The 18859-nt window shown below is 37.7% G+C and overlaps 2 protein-coding genes across 2 annotated transcripts; both read left to right on the top strand.

The window, feature by feature from the left end:
• Nucleotides 1–12920: 12920 nt before the first annotated feature.
• LOC122318108 (zinc finger CCHC domain-containing protein 10-like) lies at nucleotides 12921–14941 on the top strand. Its single transcript, XM_043135248.1, has 2 exons — nucleotides 12921–13048; nucleotides 13800–14941. The coding sequence occupies exon 2, from the start codon at nucleotides 13867–13869 to the stop codon at nucleotides 14647–14649; it is 783 nt and encodes a 260-aa protein (XP_042991182.1). The 5' UTR covers nucleotides 12921–13048; nucleotides 13800–13866; the 3' UTR covers nucleotides 14650–14941.
• Nucleotides 14942–16350: 1409 nt separating this feature from the next.
• On the top strand, nucleotides 16351–18447 carry LOC122318090 (DNA-directed RNA polymerases II, IV and V subunit 9A). Its single transcript, XM_043135227.1, has 4 exons — nucleotides 16351–16545; nucleotides 16680–16755; nucleotides 17527–17685; nucleotides 18132–18447. Exons 1-4 carry the CDS (start codon nucleotides 16517–16519, stop codon nucleotides 18210–18212), a joined length of 345 nt encoding a protein of 114 aa, XP_042991161.1. The 5' UTR covers nucleotides 16351–16516; the 3' UTR covers nucleotides 18213–18447.
• Nucleotides 18448–18859: the final 412 nt, after the last annotated feature.

The following is an 18859-nucleotide window of genomic DNA, read 5'->3' as shown; positions in this document are numbered from 1 at the left end:
TGTACATGCATCTATGGTAAGGGAAACTCGTTGTGATAAAAACCCACTGGAATGAAATCCCTTAAACCTACAATCAATTTGAAGACTCATCCAATAAAACTAAAATCAAGTCAATGTATGAAAAAATCTAGACCCGTTGAGGAACTCGTTTGAATCCCTTAAATCTACAATCAATAGAAGACTCATTTAAAAAAGTCAAAATCAAGTCAATGGATGAAAAAATCTAGACCAGGCTTGGTCTACCTTGATGCCCATCACGTTGCCCTTTAGAGCACTTCTCAACTTATGTTTTTCTCTCAAATACATGCTACCCATTTAGGTTGAACAAGCATGAATTGTTTAAAACCTTCTCCTTCTACAAACATTAATGAGAACTCATCAAGAATAATCATAAGGCTTGTTTGCAAGCCTCAACACTAAAGACTATAGGAACATGTCTCTCACAACTACTTCCTCCATACTTCCTTGGCCTTTCCAACCCAAGATAGTTTGAGAATTATCCGTCTTATTAAATAGACATTTCTTACATTAATATTCAATGTGATACTTCATGGAATCGTGGATTTTGTATCGTTCACCTTCGTATTACATGCATAATTGGCACCACAGTAATTACATGCAGTCTTAAGTTTATTTGGATCACATTTTGGTATTATTGTAAAGTGATTCAAAATCATTGACCTAATTCTATGCCCACCACTAGGTCCATTACTACTCAATTTAATACTCACATTGGGTGGGAGTGGAGGAATGTCTTGTCCTTGTGTTGAATCTTTAGGATTATCCGTGGTAGAGTCTCACACTTGCATTTCTTTTAAAGTGACCATCTAGAAAATAATCGAACAGAAATTAATTAAAAAGTAAGCATTGTAAAATGAAAACACAACTGAAAATAAGTAAATAATCACACTGAAAATAAGGACTAATGTTTTTTTCTACTTGGTAATTCACTTTGATTTTATTATTCTAAAAGAACTAATGTGCTTTTTTTTTTTTTTTTTTTTTTTTTTTTTTTTTTTTTTATATATATATATTCGGTAAATCTAAAAATAGTGGCATACGACTACAACCTACAGGTTATAAAATACTACTAAGAGTCAAAACTGGAAACAATGGCATACTAATAATGGCTTGTAGCAGGAACATACTAATTGTTGCTAGCAGACACACTAATAACAAATAACTCACTTAACAGAATTCACATTAATAACACAGTGGCGTACTACTATTTACTATAGTGTTAACATAATTCATTTAACTTTCTTTTAAGAATATATACTTTATTGATTCACCCTCATTGAGGTGGAGGAACTACTATTTACAATAAACAAATAAATAATGAATCAACAGCGTAAATAAGGAAGTCTCCAACAATCATTACGCAAAAGTCCCTGAAGTCTCCTTGGGCTGATTTATGAGTCAACAAAATGTAGACTATTATTTTTTGCTCCCTCTTGGCTAAAAAGTTAGCAACCATATTGCCTTCCCTATAGATATATATGACAAATGCTGCAATGAAGAATTAGAAACAACATTTTGATTTCTTCCCAAAAATCCCACATATACCAAAAATTACAAACACCATTTTTAATCCATCCCACCACCATGGATGAATCAAATTCCACCATTGAATTATTCAATCCAAGCATATGCGCTAATCTCAAACCATCTAGTAGAACACGTCCTTTTGCATCCGTATTTGTCGAGACCCCATAAAACTGTGCAAAACCTGCTATTACACTTCCATCTGCATCTCGTATGATTCCTCCCCTCCTACGGCACCTGGGTTTCCAAAAGAGCTACCATCAATGTTTAAAACAAACCGATTCCTCCTCTGTTTGAGCCACGCCACAACAATTGGTGGCTTTTTAACTATCGACACTATGGAGAAATTCATTTCCATAAAAATGCGTTGATCCCTCACCTGAAAACACTTTAACTGCTTCATTTGAGAAAAAAATGTCTAACAAGGTCCCTTCCCGCACAACTGCACGCCAATCCGCAAAAACATCTTCCATTCTCGCTGCACAGCATGATCTCCACAAAGCACTCGTGATTAATATTGGTAATATACCATGACACATCCCTGCTTGTGATGTCAGAGATGCTCTAGCTCACCAAAAATTTTAATAACCCTGCCATGAACGTACTTGAGGAAGCTGAATCCCACACATAGCAGCAAAATAGTCCCATACACTAGATGCCACATTGCCTTCACATAGCACATTATCAATTGTTTCTATCTTTGGTTCTACATAGCAATTACATTTGGGCACCAAAGAAATCCCTAGTTTACTAATCACCTCATCCACCAAATGAAAGACATTATTTTTTGGAACATGTTTATGCCATAGTCATTTTCTCCAAGAGCAAAAATTACCATGTTTTCGAATTAACTGCCAAGCTGAACTTATGCTGAAGATACCATCCAACTTTGGCTACCAAATCCATACGTCTAATCCCACTCACACCTTGCCGTGCCATGCTAGAATTTTTTCCACTCAGTCTTCCGAAACCAAAGATCTCAGCTTGTTTGTCTCCCAACCTATTGGACTTAAAAGGTAACAAACTTGCACCCGTGGATCACCCACCACTTCTTGAGTTTCGGCAATAGCACCCTCTCTCATTCAATTCTCGTACCAGAAATTAATCTCCCCACGTCGAACTAGAATTTTTGAATTCCTGATAACAAGCGACATCACTTTCATCACTCCTTTCCAAAAGCTTGAGCCTCGACAATTATTTATAGCCGACGCTGAATGATTAATCCCCACATATTTCTCTTTAAAAAAATTGGCCTAGAGAGAATTACCCATAAGTAATTTACACGCAAATTTCATAAACAAAGAAGTTTGCAATTTCGAGAGATCTTGAATTCCCAATCCACCTTCCTCCAACCGGTAAGCAAATTTTCTTCCAAGCCACCAATTTCCTCTTTTTTCTATCTTCCCATGAGCTCCAAAGAAAATTGGAGAAAATAGAATTTAGAGCTTTAAAAAATCCCTTTGGAAAATTCATCACTGATAAAATATGGATGGGCATACTAGATAAAATATGCTTGATTAGAGTAATTTTACCTCCGAAAGATAAAATTTTACTCTTTCAACTTGCCAACTTTTTCTGAATTTTCATAACAACGGATCAAAAAGTCGAATGGTCACTCATCCCACATGCAACAACAACCTCAAATAAAAACAAGGCCAAAGACCCTCCACAAATCCCTTGTGCCACAACACCTATAATATCCTACTAAGAGGAAATTTCGAGGAAAAAAATATGGATGATTTACTAGGACTAACTAGTTGGTCAGTAATGACTTAATACTCAGGCTATGTATTTTTCTACTGACGAATAGACTTTTTCCCCCCATTGAAAAAAATAAGAACATCATCGGCATAAAACAAATGACTGATCAATGTACCCCCATGAGCAATCAACGGCTTCACCCTCCCCCTTTGGAAATCATCTCAAATCATCTGGGATAACAATTCTTGGGATAAATTAAAAAGATATGGAGATAAGGGATCCCCTTAACGAAGTCCCCTTGAAAGTTTGAAAAAATCTTTTATCTTTCCATTCAACATAATCGAACATATTGGAGAAGAAATACAATTGAAAATAAGACCTCTCCATTTTTTTGAGAAACCCAACCATCGCAACACCTCCATCAAGAACTTCCAACTTAACTGATCATAGGCATTCTCCATATCAACTTTAATCATAATGTTTCCTCCCCTAACTTTCCTATTAATGCCTTGAATCATTTCTTGAGCAATAGCAATGTTGTCTAAAATACTAGGGGTGCTACCCGCACCATACGGTGCGGGGTAGGCACCCCCCCGCCCCCCGCCCCCGCATGGGGCGGATGGGGAAAATCCCCCCCGTCCCCTGCCTCCGGTGTGCGGGGGCGGGGTACCCCGTCCCGCATGACGTGGTACGGGGTGGGGGGGCAGTCCGTCCGGCCCCCCGCACCCCCCTTCTGGGCGTGCATCCGGCGTGGCAGAGAGAGGAGGGACAGCGTGGCAGAGGGAGGAGGGACGGCGTGCGTCCGGCGTGGCAGAGGGAGGAGGGGAGGGGAGGGACTCAGGAGAAACTTTCTGGGTATGGGTTTCGGGGTCGCAGAGCACGGCGAGTTCGCGAGTTCCACGTCGCAGAGCACGGCGAGTTCGCGAACCTTCTTCATCAGCCCGCCCTTCCGCTTCGAGAACGTCACTTGCCACACCGTTGCTCACGACGTCGAACGAAGCCACCGGTAAGTCCTCTCTACCCGCCTCTCTTTCTGTCCATTTCCCTCTCTGTTTCTCACCCACTGCTTTGATCTTGCCATCAAGCCGAGCCACTACTTGCCCTCCATTCAAACCACTGTGATCCAACAAGTTTCACCGCATGGTGCCACTACTCACCACTCACCCCTTTCTGCCGTAGCCTACTTGGACTGATTCAACCCAAGGTAAGTGATGTTTTTCGCAACATTATGGTTTCTAGATTGTTAGGATTATGTTGTTTGGGTTACGGATTTGGTTTATCTAAGATGGTTATATATTATATATATATATATTATATATGATACGTAACGGGGCGGGGGAAAAACGGACCGGGGGGGGTCCGTCCCCGTCCCCCGCCCCCGCTGGGGTTACAGCTTACGGGCCGGGGGGCCCCGCCCCGGCCCTGACGGTGCGGATGCCCCGCCCCGCACTATGCGGGGACGGGGCGAACGGGGCGGGGCAGCGGGTAACGGGGCCCCGCTGCCCACCCCTATAAAATACTATGCGCCTTGAGAAATGAAACTTGCTCCTTTGAAATAATCTTGTCCATACTCGGCATCAACATTGAGACCAAAATTTTTGCCAAAATTTGGTATACCACAGAACACAAACTGATTGGGTGAAATTTAGAGAAACTACTGGGTTCTTCAACTTTTGGAATCAACACAATATTAGTGGCTTCAAAGAAAGTGGATAAAGGCTTCCCATCAAAAAATTCAATAGCCATCTTTAGCAAATCATCTTTGATAATATCCCAAGCATTTTGAAAAAAACTTGCCGAGAATCCATCCGGTCCAAGGCTACTATCTTGTGGAATAGACCAAAGAGCTTTCTTCACCTCCTCCATCAAAGGAGTTGCACACAAGGCTGTATTTTCTTCATCCAAAATAATGGGAACCAACAAATTCATACCTAACTCATTCATTGCCATAGGCTACGTAGATAACAGATTTTGAAAAAAGTCTACGGCACCCTCATGAACGGCATCAGCTGAATCCAGAGAACTACCATCTTCAAGCTCCATGTGTTCCACCATTTTATTCTACATTTTGCACTTCATTGAAGCATGAAAAAATCTAATATTTGAATCACCTTCGGACAACCATTTTAACCTTGATTTCTGACAGCCCATAATCTCTTCTGTGTAAACAAAGAAGATGTTTTTGCTTGCATGTCAATAACACCGTTTCAGCCTCTTGGGAGTAGTTTGTAATCATTGTGTCTTCCAAAATAGCTAAGTATACTTCTACCATTTTGATCTCTGACTCCACCCTGCCAAAAACCTCTCTATTCCTTTAATTTCTCACTTACCTGGATCATAGAGAATCCAGGAACAACTTGCATCGAACATTCCTTAACAACGGTTAGAGAATTTTCATGAGTATACCACATTCTTTGAAACTGGAATGGTCGAGGTACACTTCTATGATCATGATCCAAAGAAGTTCTTAGTAAATATTCCATCCGTCCATCCCCTAACCGCAACACAAATTCTACTTTAACCAAAATTCTATCAAGTCAAGCCCAAATTCTTCCGCCCCCTAGCCTGCCATTACACCAAGAGAATCGCTGTCCACACGAAGGTAAATCTAGCAAAACACACTCTTTGAATACAGTTACTAAATTCCTGAATAGCACGTGATGATCGAAAAATACCACCAATTTTCTCGTTTTCTGAGCGAATTATATTGAAATCACCACCAAGAAACCATGGACAACCATCCATCTTTACGTCACAAAGATATTGCCATAATATTCTACGCTGCGTTGAAAGCAACTCGCATAGACAAAAGTGGCAAACACCCTATCATTACCATAAGAAAACCATCTTGATAAAGCTTGATCCATTGCTGAAATCAACTGAAAATTAATCTTATCTACCCAAAAAAGCCAAATTTTCCCACCACTATCTATCTTATGACAAAAATTCGGAAGATGTAACCATCTTGCCCAACGAGGACATTTATTAGCTGGAGGAAAAGGTTCTAATAAAGCAACCACTGAAGTTCGATGTTTATTCAAAATACGTCGCAATCTAGCTTTCAACAAACAAATACCTCTAATATTCCACGTATGAATACTCATCATAAATTTACTCAGGCTTATTAGAACATGTTGTCCTCTCTAGAACAACTGAAGTTTTTTTTTTTTTTTCTTTTTCGCGCCTCGAAGAAGTTTAATCGAAAGATCAAACTAGCTATATGATTCATAACATTTGGCTGCCAGTTCTTCAATCTCATCCTTTTTCAGATAACAAGTGAACATTTCATTGATCAAATGCCATCGTCCTCTCATCCTCATCAACCCTCGTATCTGACACTCCACATAACTCAAATTCCAATGCTTCATCAATAAGTTTCAAGGAACTTCTTGGACTATGTTGCCCAGATGACTAACACAAGAGGGGGCTGAATTGAGTTGTATTAAAAAAATAACAATTATAAGTCAAATATATAATATAAAATATAAACAAAATATGAAATAACGATAAATATAAAGAGTAAGGGTAAGAGAGAAGTAAACTCAGTATGTTAACGAGGTTCAGCCCCACTGCCTATGTCCTCGCCTCAAGCTACCCCTTGAGGATTCCCAAATTCACTATTTAACATCCTTCAGGTGGAGATAGAAACCTATTACACCTTTAAACAATACCGCTACAAAGGATCCGTGTAAAACACTCTCTACACTTGCAATCACCTTACACGTGGTGATTCAACTATTTCCCGTGTAGAATACTTTCTACACGTACAAAGGTTATACATACCTTTTTTCTGATACAAGAGCTGATAGTGGGTAGGTTATCAGAAAACACTCCTCAATGAGTGAAATAAGAACAATACAGTGCAAACTAGATCTCTCAAAATGATTAAGGATTAAGGCTCAATGCTTAGAGAAAAGAGAATGAAAGTTTTGAATGAATGCTGTATGCTCTTGGTGTTATGAATGTGAAGCTCTCAAATGATCTATTTATAGGCATATGAGACTACATATTCAAATTTAAAAAGATTCACATGTTAAAGACAACATCATTCACTTTTTCAAAAAATTCAAATAAAAGGTTCTTCTTTTTCAATTGTCAAAGACAACATCATTCATTTTATCAAAAAAAATCAAACCTAATCTTTTACTTTTGGCATATGACAAAATGAGCACACTTTCCTTTTCAAAAAATTCAAACCTAATCTTTTACTTTTTGCATATGACAAAAGGAGCACACTTTCATTTTCAAAATTTTCAAACAAAATCATCTACCTTTTGTATAAGTCTAAAAAAGCATCAATCACTTTTGAAAATATTCAAATAAAACATACACATGTGAAAGATGACAATCAATCATCTTTAATATTTTCAAAGTTCAACCATTTAATCAAGGCATGCACATGCAAAAGATGACAATCAATCATCTTTCAAAATTTTCAAAAATATTCATGCACATGTAGAAAATGTATTTTAATGCTTTATGATAAAATATTAATTTTGAGCATTAATCCTAATTTTGAATTTTAAGAGATTTACAACATTATTCTATGACTTTAATGTGAATTTGCTTCCTTCTTGCTCATGCTTGGTTCTTTGATATGCTTGATTCCATTGTATGAAAAACTTGAGTTTGAAACTCCTTTATTCTTTGAATTCATTTGTTATCATCAAAATCCATGTGTAGATTTATAATCATATGAAATTTGAAACCTTGGGTTCAACAGACTAAAAAAACCATCAAAGTTCTCTTCAGAATAACCATCCCCTGTAATTTTCTCTGACTGTTCAAACCAGCTTTCCTAATTATGCAACAATTTCGTCATAGAACCTTTTTTTTTTATAAGTTAATTTCGTCATAGAACCTATGTGTCTCTTCACATCCTGCTCATTATCATTCGAACTTCCCTGCTCCACAGATTCTCTTCTTTCCATCAACTCCACTAGAGTAACCTCCAGATTAAACTGATCTTTAATCAAAATATCATCGTTCGAATCCACGTAAAATACCTCGGAAGGGCAACTAACAGTTGCCTTTTTCCTACTATTAAATTAGGCAAGAATTTCTTCTCGTCTGGTGTTATTAAACCATCCCTCCTATCTACTTGCACCCTCCCCACCTTCAACTCAGGTTTTTTCACCTGTCACCTACCAAACCTATACTATTCATGATTTCCTTTTTCAATAGATTTTTTTTTAATGACCAATTTTTTTGTCAGAATGACCTTATGTACAACACCAATTACAAAAAGGCAGAATAGATTCATAAACCACGTCTTGAAAATGACTTGAAATCATACTTGGAGGACCCAACCAGAAATGATGCCGCAATGGTTTCGAAATGTCCATTTCAACACAAATACGAGCTACCTCAGGTCGAGTAACACAAGCCTTCACATTATCATGTTTCAAAAAATGACCAAACCCTCTTCCAATACTTTTTAGAATAGTATTCATGAAAATAATTTGGGGGAAGCCCCGATAATGAGATCCACACATGAACAGTAGGAGAGTCCTCATCTTCATTAAACTCAGGAGTCCAATGAAAAATTCTATGAGGAACACCCTCCATCTCCGCAATACCCCAAGACATTACACTCACAAAGTCCTCCTTATTCGATAAACTCACCAAAACATTCCGAGGATTCTTTAACTGTCCCACCACCGGCATCAAATGGAGTCCCCACCTATTTTTTATGAAGTCTCGAACATGGTCCAGCAATGGTCGACGACATAAAAACATAATTCATTTAACTATTTCATAGATGGAAATAGCATGACATCTTTTTAACCCAAGTACTACATCATTATATGTGTAGAGTAGTAATTAATATGACATTTATTTTGTTCAGACAAAAGAATAAAGAAAAGAAACATTCTGATTCAGTGGAATTGGTACCTTAGATGCAACGAAGGGATTGAGACTTGGGAGCTGCGGAAATGGATGTTTCTACAAAATTAGGGCTGTAAGAAATAGATGGAAACAGAGAGAGGTGAAGATCAAGCAAGAACATGCCCAAAAATTGTGATTAAATCACTTGAGTGAAACTTTCAAAGGAAAAGTTTTTTGGACTTTTTTATTTCCAAGTAACAACATCAATTGAGATTCTGTACATTAGATGCAGTGGCAGTGTGCGGTGGAGGTACGGCTAAGAATTGGCCGGTTCAGACTGGATAAACTGATTGGACAGGTTATTTTTGGACCAAATCAGACCAAAATGGATCCGGTTTGGTCCGATTAAAAAATAGGAGGACCAAATTCATTCGGTTCAATTCGCAGTTCATGGATTTTTCACCCCAGACCAGACCAGACCGAATGAAAAATTAAAAACAAAAATATTATATATATTATTTAAATAAATGATTGTATAAATTAATTATATATATATCACAATATTACATAAGTATTATATTTTTTAATATATAACTATAATATATAGTTCTAGTATATATTAATATATTAACATATTATAAGAGTTATAGTATAAATCATAATATATGTATAAATTTATAATAGTATTAGTATAGTTAACTTAATATATTAGTATTAAATCACTATAACTGCATAGAGTATTATTTAATATAGTACTAGTATATATTAATATATTAACATATTATAAGAGTTATAGTATAAATCATAATATATATATAAATTTATAATAGTATTAGTATAGTTAACTTAATATATTAGTATTAAATCACTATAACTACATAGAGTATTATTTAATATAGTATTATCAATTTATCACTAACATATATTATATTAGTAATACTACTAGTATAGTTATTAGTTATAATAGTATTGGTACTAAGTCTATAGTTATATATATTTAGATCAATATATTATTATATTCTTTAATGTATAACTATAATATATAGTATTAGTATATATCAATAATTGTACGATTTATTATGTAATTCTCATTGAATAAGTCACTTAATTTTAATTTAGTATTTTAAATAATTTTTTTTATTAATCGATTTTTTTTAAGAAAGCTTGAACCGATCGGACCAGACTAGTAGTTGCCAGTTCAATCCTTAGGGATGTCCGGTTTGCTCTAATTCAGGAAAATGATGGACCGAAAAATCTCGATCCATCACTCGGACCGAATCGAACCAAACCATTTCTCCCCTAGGTGGAGGGGCTAGGAGTTGCAGTAGGAACATTTTACGCTAGATTTTGTATTAGGCAGAGAGTAGAAGAATGAGAGATTGAGTGAAGGGGGAGAAGGGGAGGGTGATAGGGTCCTCGGTCGAGATTCTAGACACCAAGCTGCCGCGCCCCTTCTTGCTCCTCAATGACCGATGTGGGCTGCCACTTGCTTGACCGTGATGGTTATGGGTGGTGTTGGCTGAGTTCGTATGGTTGATCAGTGGCTGATGGTGGGCAAGATTCTAGTGATTGGGCGTGCATGCAGGCATGTGCAGTAGCTGAATCGTAAAAAATGGTTGTGAGTGGGATCAGGTGGTTAAATGGCTGGCTAACCAAGTCAGGCACACGTGGCTCCTGCTGGTGGGCTGACCAAGTCAGGCACCAGGTATCTCCTGATGGTGGCTGACCAAGTCAAGCACATGTGTCTTCTGATGATAAAGCACACATGGCTAAGGGTGGTTTAAGTGGATTGGCCGAGTGGGTGATGGCTGAGCGGTTTAAGGGATGGTTGATTACTCCCTACAAAGTAGAGGAGCGGTTGTGGCTAGACAGGTGGCAAGGGCTGGGCGTGTGGCTTGGCTGGTGGGTGGTAACTGTCAGATTGTCCCTGACCTTGCTCCAGATTCGACCAGGGTGGCCTGGTGCAGACCAGATGCCCTTCAATGGCAATTCGTGGCTGCCTTAAGCGATGCCCCACTCGAACGGTTCAAAATAATCAGCAAGCAAATGCGAATGTGGTGCAATAGACACAATTCAAAATGCTGAAATACCTCAACAATGCATTAATCAAAGGAAAACAATGAAATGAATAGGTTACCCTGATTCACGAATTGCACAGGGTGAGCCTTCTCCTTTGGGATTCACGGATTGCACCCAATGGAGCCTAAGTGACAAAGCACCAATGTGTCTATGGGGGCCTAAAAGCCAAATTCATCCAAATGTTCAAAGATAAAACTAAGTGATAGCCTATTGCCTCACTTATACTAGAAACCAATTAAAACGATTACAAAGAAAAAATAGTTTCGGGCTCACGCCTCCTGGTTAAGGCCTCATGTTGTCAGTGGCTCATGAGTGGCCATGATGACTCACAGCATAAGCTTCATGCTTGCACGCGTGGGTCTTCAGATTGGCCTGCCGAGCTAGCCTTGGCTGATCCATGGTCCTTGCATGTGTGGCCCAGGTTGTGTGGGCTGGGCACCATTGATGAGTCGCTGGGTTGGACCGTGGTTGGCTTAAGCATGGCAGGCTGCTGCATGGCCCAGGCCAGTGGGGCCTGGGCGTTGGTCTGCATGGCCCAAGCTGTGGTGCCTGAGCGTTGGTCAGTAAGACCCTGGCCAAAGCCAGGGTGTTGATCAGCATGGCCTTGGTCAAGACCAAGGTGTTGAGCAGCAAGGCCCTGGCCAAGGCCAGGGCATTGATCAGCATGGCCCTGGTCAACACGAGGGCGTTGAGTTGCATGCCAGCACGCGTGAGCCTGCTGGGCAGCCGCATCGTCAATTCCAAGGTGGGTGTGCAAGTGTGCGCTGCGCGGGTGCCGAGGCCATGCATGGGCCTTGTGTCTACGCACGACCCATGCATGCACGCAGTGTGTGCGCATAGCCCATGCGTGCCTGCTGCGCACGCGCACTAGGCGTGCGCGCAGTCTAGCCGTGCGTTGAGTGTGGTGTGACAACCTTGCTTGCGTGCGCGCGCTGACTGTTCGCTGCCTGATGGAGGGTGACCGTGGTCTAGCATTCACCAAGGGCTCGGTCTGTGGGCAATCAAGCGACGCCAATAGTGCTGCTGGCGTGTTGTCCTGGCATGGGTTGGTGCTAGTCAAGGCATGGCTCGTGGCCTCCTACATTGGAATTTTGACAGAGGGGCAGATGGCCCGATACATCATGGGGCGTGTATTGAAACGACGTTGTTTTAATTGAAAATAAAGTTAAATGATGCCATTTCAACATGAGTAATTAAAAAAATCGAGTTGTTGAAAACGACGCCGATTTGATCATATAAGCTAGGAATAACTTTTTCTTATTTCTTTTTTTAGCAGATATATTAATACAACAAATTATTTAAATATAAAAATTAAAATTAAATAAGCTCTTTAATATTGATTATGTAAATAACTCAATAAAAAATATTGAATTATAATTATATTTATGATATTAATAATTGCTAACTTAATACTCAATAGTATGTAATATTAATTTTATATCATAACAACAACAAAAAGACACATATAACTAAATATTTATTAAATTTAAAAATAAAATTTATTCGTGTTATATAAATTGATTTCAGATGTCACAAGTTTACCCGTAATTGATTTAGTTATATTAACTAGATCTTATTAATTCAACCCATTTTGACTAAAATCCCCTTTCTTCGTCCTTTCATTTCTCACAATTTTTCTTTAAAAGATAAGGACAACGGGCGGTAGATGCAATTAGAGAACGTATCGACGTTGTGTTGCATGTCGTTTCGCGAATACCTTCGTGGGTGGAAAAACCAATGCTACAAGCCGTTTAGAGCTTTTTCTTTTTTATTCCAAAAGTCCTGGTCACTTTACTTTATGTTAGTCTGACATTACTCTTTCTTACGACCCTTGCACTCTAGAATCATCCGCTCCCTTCCGCTCCCTTCCGATCCCGCTACACCGTAACGCAAGGTACGAAGTTTCGCATCTTACCCTATCCGTGTTATCTTCCGGTTTCGTTTACAGTTTCTACAACCTTCGCTCTTATGTTCTGGTACTATTGCTTTGTTCTGCCTCTTCGGAATCTGGTTTCTATTTTTTTTTTTTTTCTGGGATTGTGAAAAAACGGTAATTTTTAAGGGTGGTTGTAGGATGCGATTCGGAACCTAGGGCTCGAGTTTCTTCTGGCTTTTCCATTTGATTCTGTGTATGTTAAAAGTTTTATCACGTTGAACTACTTTTCTGGGTTTATTTGATGCTTAGGGTTTTTGAATGTTCTTCTGACGGGTACTATTCCCGAGTAAATGATCGGTGATCTTTTATTTTCTGGCGTATCCAGGGTTTGAGTTCAGATATATTTGGGAAATTTTTATACAGGCTGAGCCCTATAATTGAATTTGTGTTTTCCTTTGGGTTTGGAATTGCGTTAAAACTTGTGTTTTGACGGTTTTAATTAGGTATGTGTGATTTTTCTGAATGAATCTGTCTTGTTGGTTAGATTTCTCGAACAATAAGATAGGCAAAACTGTGCTTTTTTTTGGATTTTCATTTCATTTATACACAGAGGTATTGTTTTGCAAGTATTTCCGTGTCGGGAACGTTTAGGGGTGTGTGCTTTTCTTCCTGTTTAATTTCGAGTTTCTGGTTTTCTTATGTTGTTAATCCTGAAATGTAAATAGTTGAAAATGGAACGACTAATATGTTTTTTGAATGCATGTTGTAGGAGGATCTGGGTGGTATTGATATTGAATTAGAACTTTAGTTATTGTGTTTGATTTGAGATAGAGATCATGTCAAGTAAGAAGGAAGAGAAAGCCCAGGCTGCAGCTGAAAGAATCAAGGCAGCAACCTTGAGTGCTGCGAAGGGTCTTAGTCGTGCTCAGGCTGAAAGGGCAGCAGCAGCTGCTGCCCGAAATGTTAATGCTTATGGGCAAAAGGAAGAAGGACCTAGCAGATGGCAGGAGAAAAGGGAAGCTAAGAGACAGATGTATCTGAATAGTACTGAAAAGGCTGTGAGATTAGGTGAAAGAAAAGACCTTAAGATCACTATGTCTACTATTTCGGGGGTGCCTTCACAATGCCAGAAGTGTTTCCAGAGTGGGCATTGGACATATGAATGCAAAAATGAACGAGTTTACATCTCTCGACCTTCTCGGACTCAGCAGCTCAAGAACCCCAAACTGAGGATGAGAGCATCAATCTCTCTTGATGTAGATAATCCAGACGTCAAGGAGAAGGCTGAAAAGAGCTCAAAGAAAAGCAAAAGGAAGTATCAGTCAGTTTCTGATTCTGGCAGTGATAGTGAGGCCTCAGTTTTCGAGACTGATAGTGGGACATCATCAGTTACAGAATCGGATTCTTCTTCAGATGAGAGTAGCTCTGGTTATAGTTCATCTGATTCAGAAGAGGAGAGGAGGCAGCGTAGGAAGAAAAAGAAGCAGAAGAGGGGGAGGCGTAGGAGGGACAGCAGTTCTTCTGAAGAATCAGAAGAAGAGTCTTCTGATTCTTCAGAGTCTGATTCTGGTGATAGGAGAAGTCACAGGAAGAGCAAGAGGCATGGTCGAAGGCGCTAAAGGAGGCAGTCCAACGGTGGGGAGCAACATATGCAGTGATATCTACTTCTTTGTTGTTGTACTTGTTTGTTATTAACCCGGGATATCTGCCTGCTCCAAATATATTGGCGTCTGTTGCTGAGGAGCTTAAAGGCTTTATGCTGTTGTAAGTTATGCCTTCTAAAATAAGCTTAGGAATGTTTTGACTGTTGGATTTGGTGAAATATTTCGGATTTGCATTAGTTGCTTTGTAACATTGTACTTGCTCTTGGTACTCATTGAAAAAAAAAACATTGTACTTGCTCTTGGTACATTTTTCATTCTCCTTTTATTGTATTCTATACATCATGCTTCCAAAAAACTGTTTCTTTGTTTCAAACTGCCACAGATTCACAGGTAGCAGCTGCATCATATTTTTCAGAAAAATTAAACGAAATCAAGTTAGGATGTCTTAGTTAATCTCATCAACTTTGACCCATTTTTTTTTTAATAAAATTTTACAAGCTTGCTTATAAACTTAATGTGGATTAAACCTAAACTAAAATGTAAAAAATAAAAAATGAAGTACGAATGTTTTTATAATTTGCAATATCATAAATTATCAAGTTAATTAACAATTGATCAATTGCTTTACTGAATTGGATGGTTTAAGTTAGAGAGATACATGATATTAACCACATTTCAAAAAATGGGAATAGGTCATTTTTTTTTTTTTTTTTTATCTTTTTTTTTTTTATGTCGGGGAACCTCTCTGAGGCAGGGCCCTTTGGACCCATTCCTGCAGAATAAACCCGAGTCCTGTGCACCGCACCCTCGAAAATTTCCCTACACGGAACTGATTAAATCGTTGGCTTTTCACCAGGAGGTGTGGTCTGGTGAATCGGTCTTAGAATCAGATAGGGATCGGTTCAATAAATCGGATGATTCGATAAATTGAATTGAGCGATTCATAACAATTTTAAATTGATTATTTTAACATTGATAAAAAGTATTAAAAATTATATTTATTGCAATTAAAACATTTTATGTCATGTATTAAAGAGTATAAAAGATAAATTCATTGATTGATTTCAATAAAAAAAAATTATATGAAAATAAATAGTTTTAATTTGTTGACATTTTTTTACCTCATATAATAGAGACTATTAAATTATAACTTATATGCACATGATGAATGTAGTATTTTATGTACAACCAAAAATTTAATATAATAATACTCATCCATCTGCTTTTTTTTTTTTTTTTAACTGAAGAAAATAAAGAATTAGATATTTTACCTTTTAATTTTTATGCAATTCTTATTGAAAATAATAATGAAAAAAAGTTAATAAATGTTTAGTTCTCTACAAAAAATTTTTAAAAAAAAAGAGTTATTAAACAACTAAAAAATAAATGCAATTTTAAAACGGTTCAAATTAATCTAAAATTGATTAGAATCGATCTGAATCGATCTCAACCGATGGATTAAAGAATTCAATAAACTGTTTAGAAAGAAAAATAATTTATATATAATATTTTTCACAACATTTTACACCATTATATTTTAAATAAGGGATATTTTTATAAAATATCTTATTTTATAAGATATTTTATAAAAATATCCTTATTTTATAATATTGATGTGAAATATATTGTGAAAATATGTTATGTTCAAAAAATGGATTCGATTTCTTACCTATTAATTTGTATCAACTCATAATCGTTTTTCCGAGCCATATTAACTCGCAAACCATTACTCGAAAGACAGAAGCCACTCTCTCTCTCTCTCTCTCTCTCTCTCTCTCTCTCTTACAGCAGAGTAGCAGACGCCAGATAGCCCGCCAAAGCATTCCGCCAAGCACAGCACTCGAATCCTTACCCCCCGGGTCTCTTCCTTTTACCTGGCAAGATGAGTACCATGAAATTTTGCCGCGAATGGTCAGTATCCATCATCGTACATTGCGTTCACACTCATTCGTAGCATGTTTCGGTTTTTCCAAAGATTTTTTTTCTTTTTTCTTTTATATGATTCTTTTTGGGAAACAAAGCTTGAATTTTTTTTTTTATTTCAGCAACAATATTCTCTACCCTAAGGAAGATAAGGAGCAGAAGATCCTCCTCTACGCGTGCCGCAACTGCGATCACCAGGTCCTCTCTCGCTCTCATTTTTTAAAACTCTTACCGTAAAACTGATTGTGGGGTTTCTCTTTAATTTATTGTTTATATAACTGGTGTGATCGATAAAATGTATTGCTTTCGTGTCGACCAATTACGAACTTTAATTTTACGTCAATTGTTTTTTCTTGGATTTAGATTGTTTCTAGTGGCTAGGGTTACATACCCTAATTTTATTCTTATATTATATGGGAAAATGGGTAGTTTATCACGCTAGTTGAAGTTCTGAAAAGATTTTGGGGTCCTTTTTGCTTAGATTCTTATGTACCCAAAAGAGAGTTCAATCTGTTTTGAAACCCGAATCCCCCTAACACATCTAAATTCTCAATAGGTTAACAACATTAGCATGCTAATTCTAAATTTTGTTTAATTAGTTTAGAATTGAACTGAGTTTTACATTATATTAAAGAAAGACATTTCAGCCATCTCATGCATTCTAGTCTGAGCTAAGTTTTCACCCTCTAGTTCTTAGCCTTGCTGTTATTGTGTAGCTGAGGGCTTCACTTCCTCTTAACTAAGTTAACATTTCACTGCAGTGGAAATGTAATTATTAAAGATTAAAAATGTTTTATGGTTGCATTTCCTTTTGGCTACAGCAAGGATTTCTTAATGTTACAGGACTCAGTTTGCATAGATTGACTTTGCCATATTAATAGGGTCTCTGTTGTCTGATAGAAGAGTTTTTGTTCCTTCTTTTTATACGTTTGATTTTTAATATTTAGTCAAGATTCCAACAATTTGCAGGAGGTTGCTGATAACAACTGTGTCTATAGAAACGAGATACACCATGCTGTTGGAGAGCGCACTCAAGTGTTACAGGATGTGGCTGCTGATCCAACTCTTCCTCGCACTAAAGCTGTTCGCTGTACTCAATGCAACCATGGTGAAGCTGTTTTCTTCCAGGTGAAGTTCCTATACCCTCTTATTGCTATGGATATTGTTGGTACTAAATGGGGATACTATTTTTATGTATATATTTACTGGTTCTGGTTTAAAAGTTAGTAGTCATTGAGGTATACATGTAAATTACATCGGAAGCACAATGTAGTCGCTGATTTATAGCTTTTGCGTAGACTAAAAACTCTCTCTCTCTCTCTCTCTCTCTCTCTCCCCCCTTCCTGTGCAACATTAGTGAGTATTAAACAAGGTGCTGAGAGAGCCTGCTCCAAGTTCAAGCTGTGGGCGAATAGCTTCAGTGTCGTTTTCTACAGTTAATTTATGCTGGGCAATACTATGTTTCTCTAGTGAGAAATTCATGGCAATCCCTTAATATAATCATGAGAAACTTTTTGACTGCGTAACTTTTATACTGCTTCCAGTTTCTAAAAATTTTCAAAAAATATATGCAGGCCACTGCTAGAGGGGAGGAGGGCATGACGCTGTTTTTTGTCTGCTGTAACCCAAACTGTGGCCACCGGTGGAGAGATTAGAATGAAAAGTATTGATGCAATCTTTCAGGCTGTTCTTCTCTCCAGTGGAAATCGTAGACGACGTTTGTGACAGTATGTTGCATGGAGTTCAAGAGACTCAGTGCTGATCAATGGACATGGATGTCTGGTTTTTTTTTTTTTTGTTAAGTTGTGCATTCGCTCGCCTTTTCAACAATTGGGAACCCCTAACATTATATGAAAAAATCCTTTAGTATTGTGGCTGAGAAGCCAAAAATTGCAGCATTCTCGCACAATTTTCTGTGACCATCTTAGAGTTGGTAACGTAATCATGTAATTGCCTGCAGTGATCCTCGATTTTTTTTTTTTTTTCATGTTTTTGCATCAAAAGATTTGCGTTCTATGGTTGTGATGTGGCGTAATTAATTCTCAGCTGAGACTTGAGCGTCTTGGTTAATGAGTGCCATTTTTCCACTTGAGCACAAGTTCCGATCAATGGAATATTAATTATTAGTTGAGTGTCGAGACTAGAATGTGGAGATGAGTGAAAATAAATGGAAAATTCTATACACCATATTATTATCTCATTTGCATCTAACTAAGTAAGATATGACACATTTACTATCATTAAATAATTATTTATTGCATGTTTCTTTATTATCAAAAGGTGATAAATGCACATCATATAT

The sequence above is a fragment of the Carya illinoinensis genome, chromosome 1 (genome assembly GCF_018687715.1).
Source record: "Carya illinoinensis cultivar Pawnee chromosome 1, C.illinoinensisPawnee_v1, whole genome shotgun sequence".
Classification (NCBI taxonomy): Eukaryota; Viridiplantae; Streptophyta; class Magnoliopsida; order Fagales; family Juglandaceae; genus Carya; species Carya illinoinensis.
Note: the sequence above shows the minus strand (reverse complement) of the source record. Positions and strands in the feature narration are given on the sequence as shown.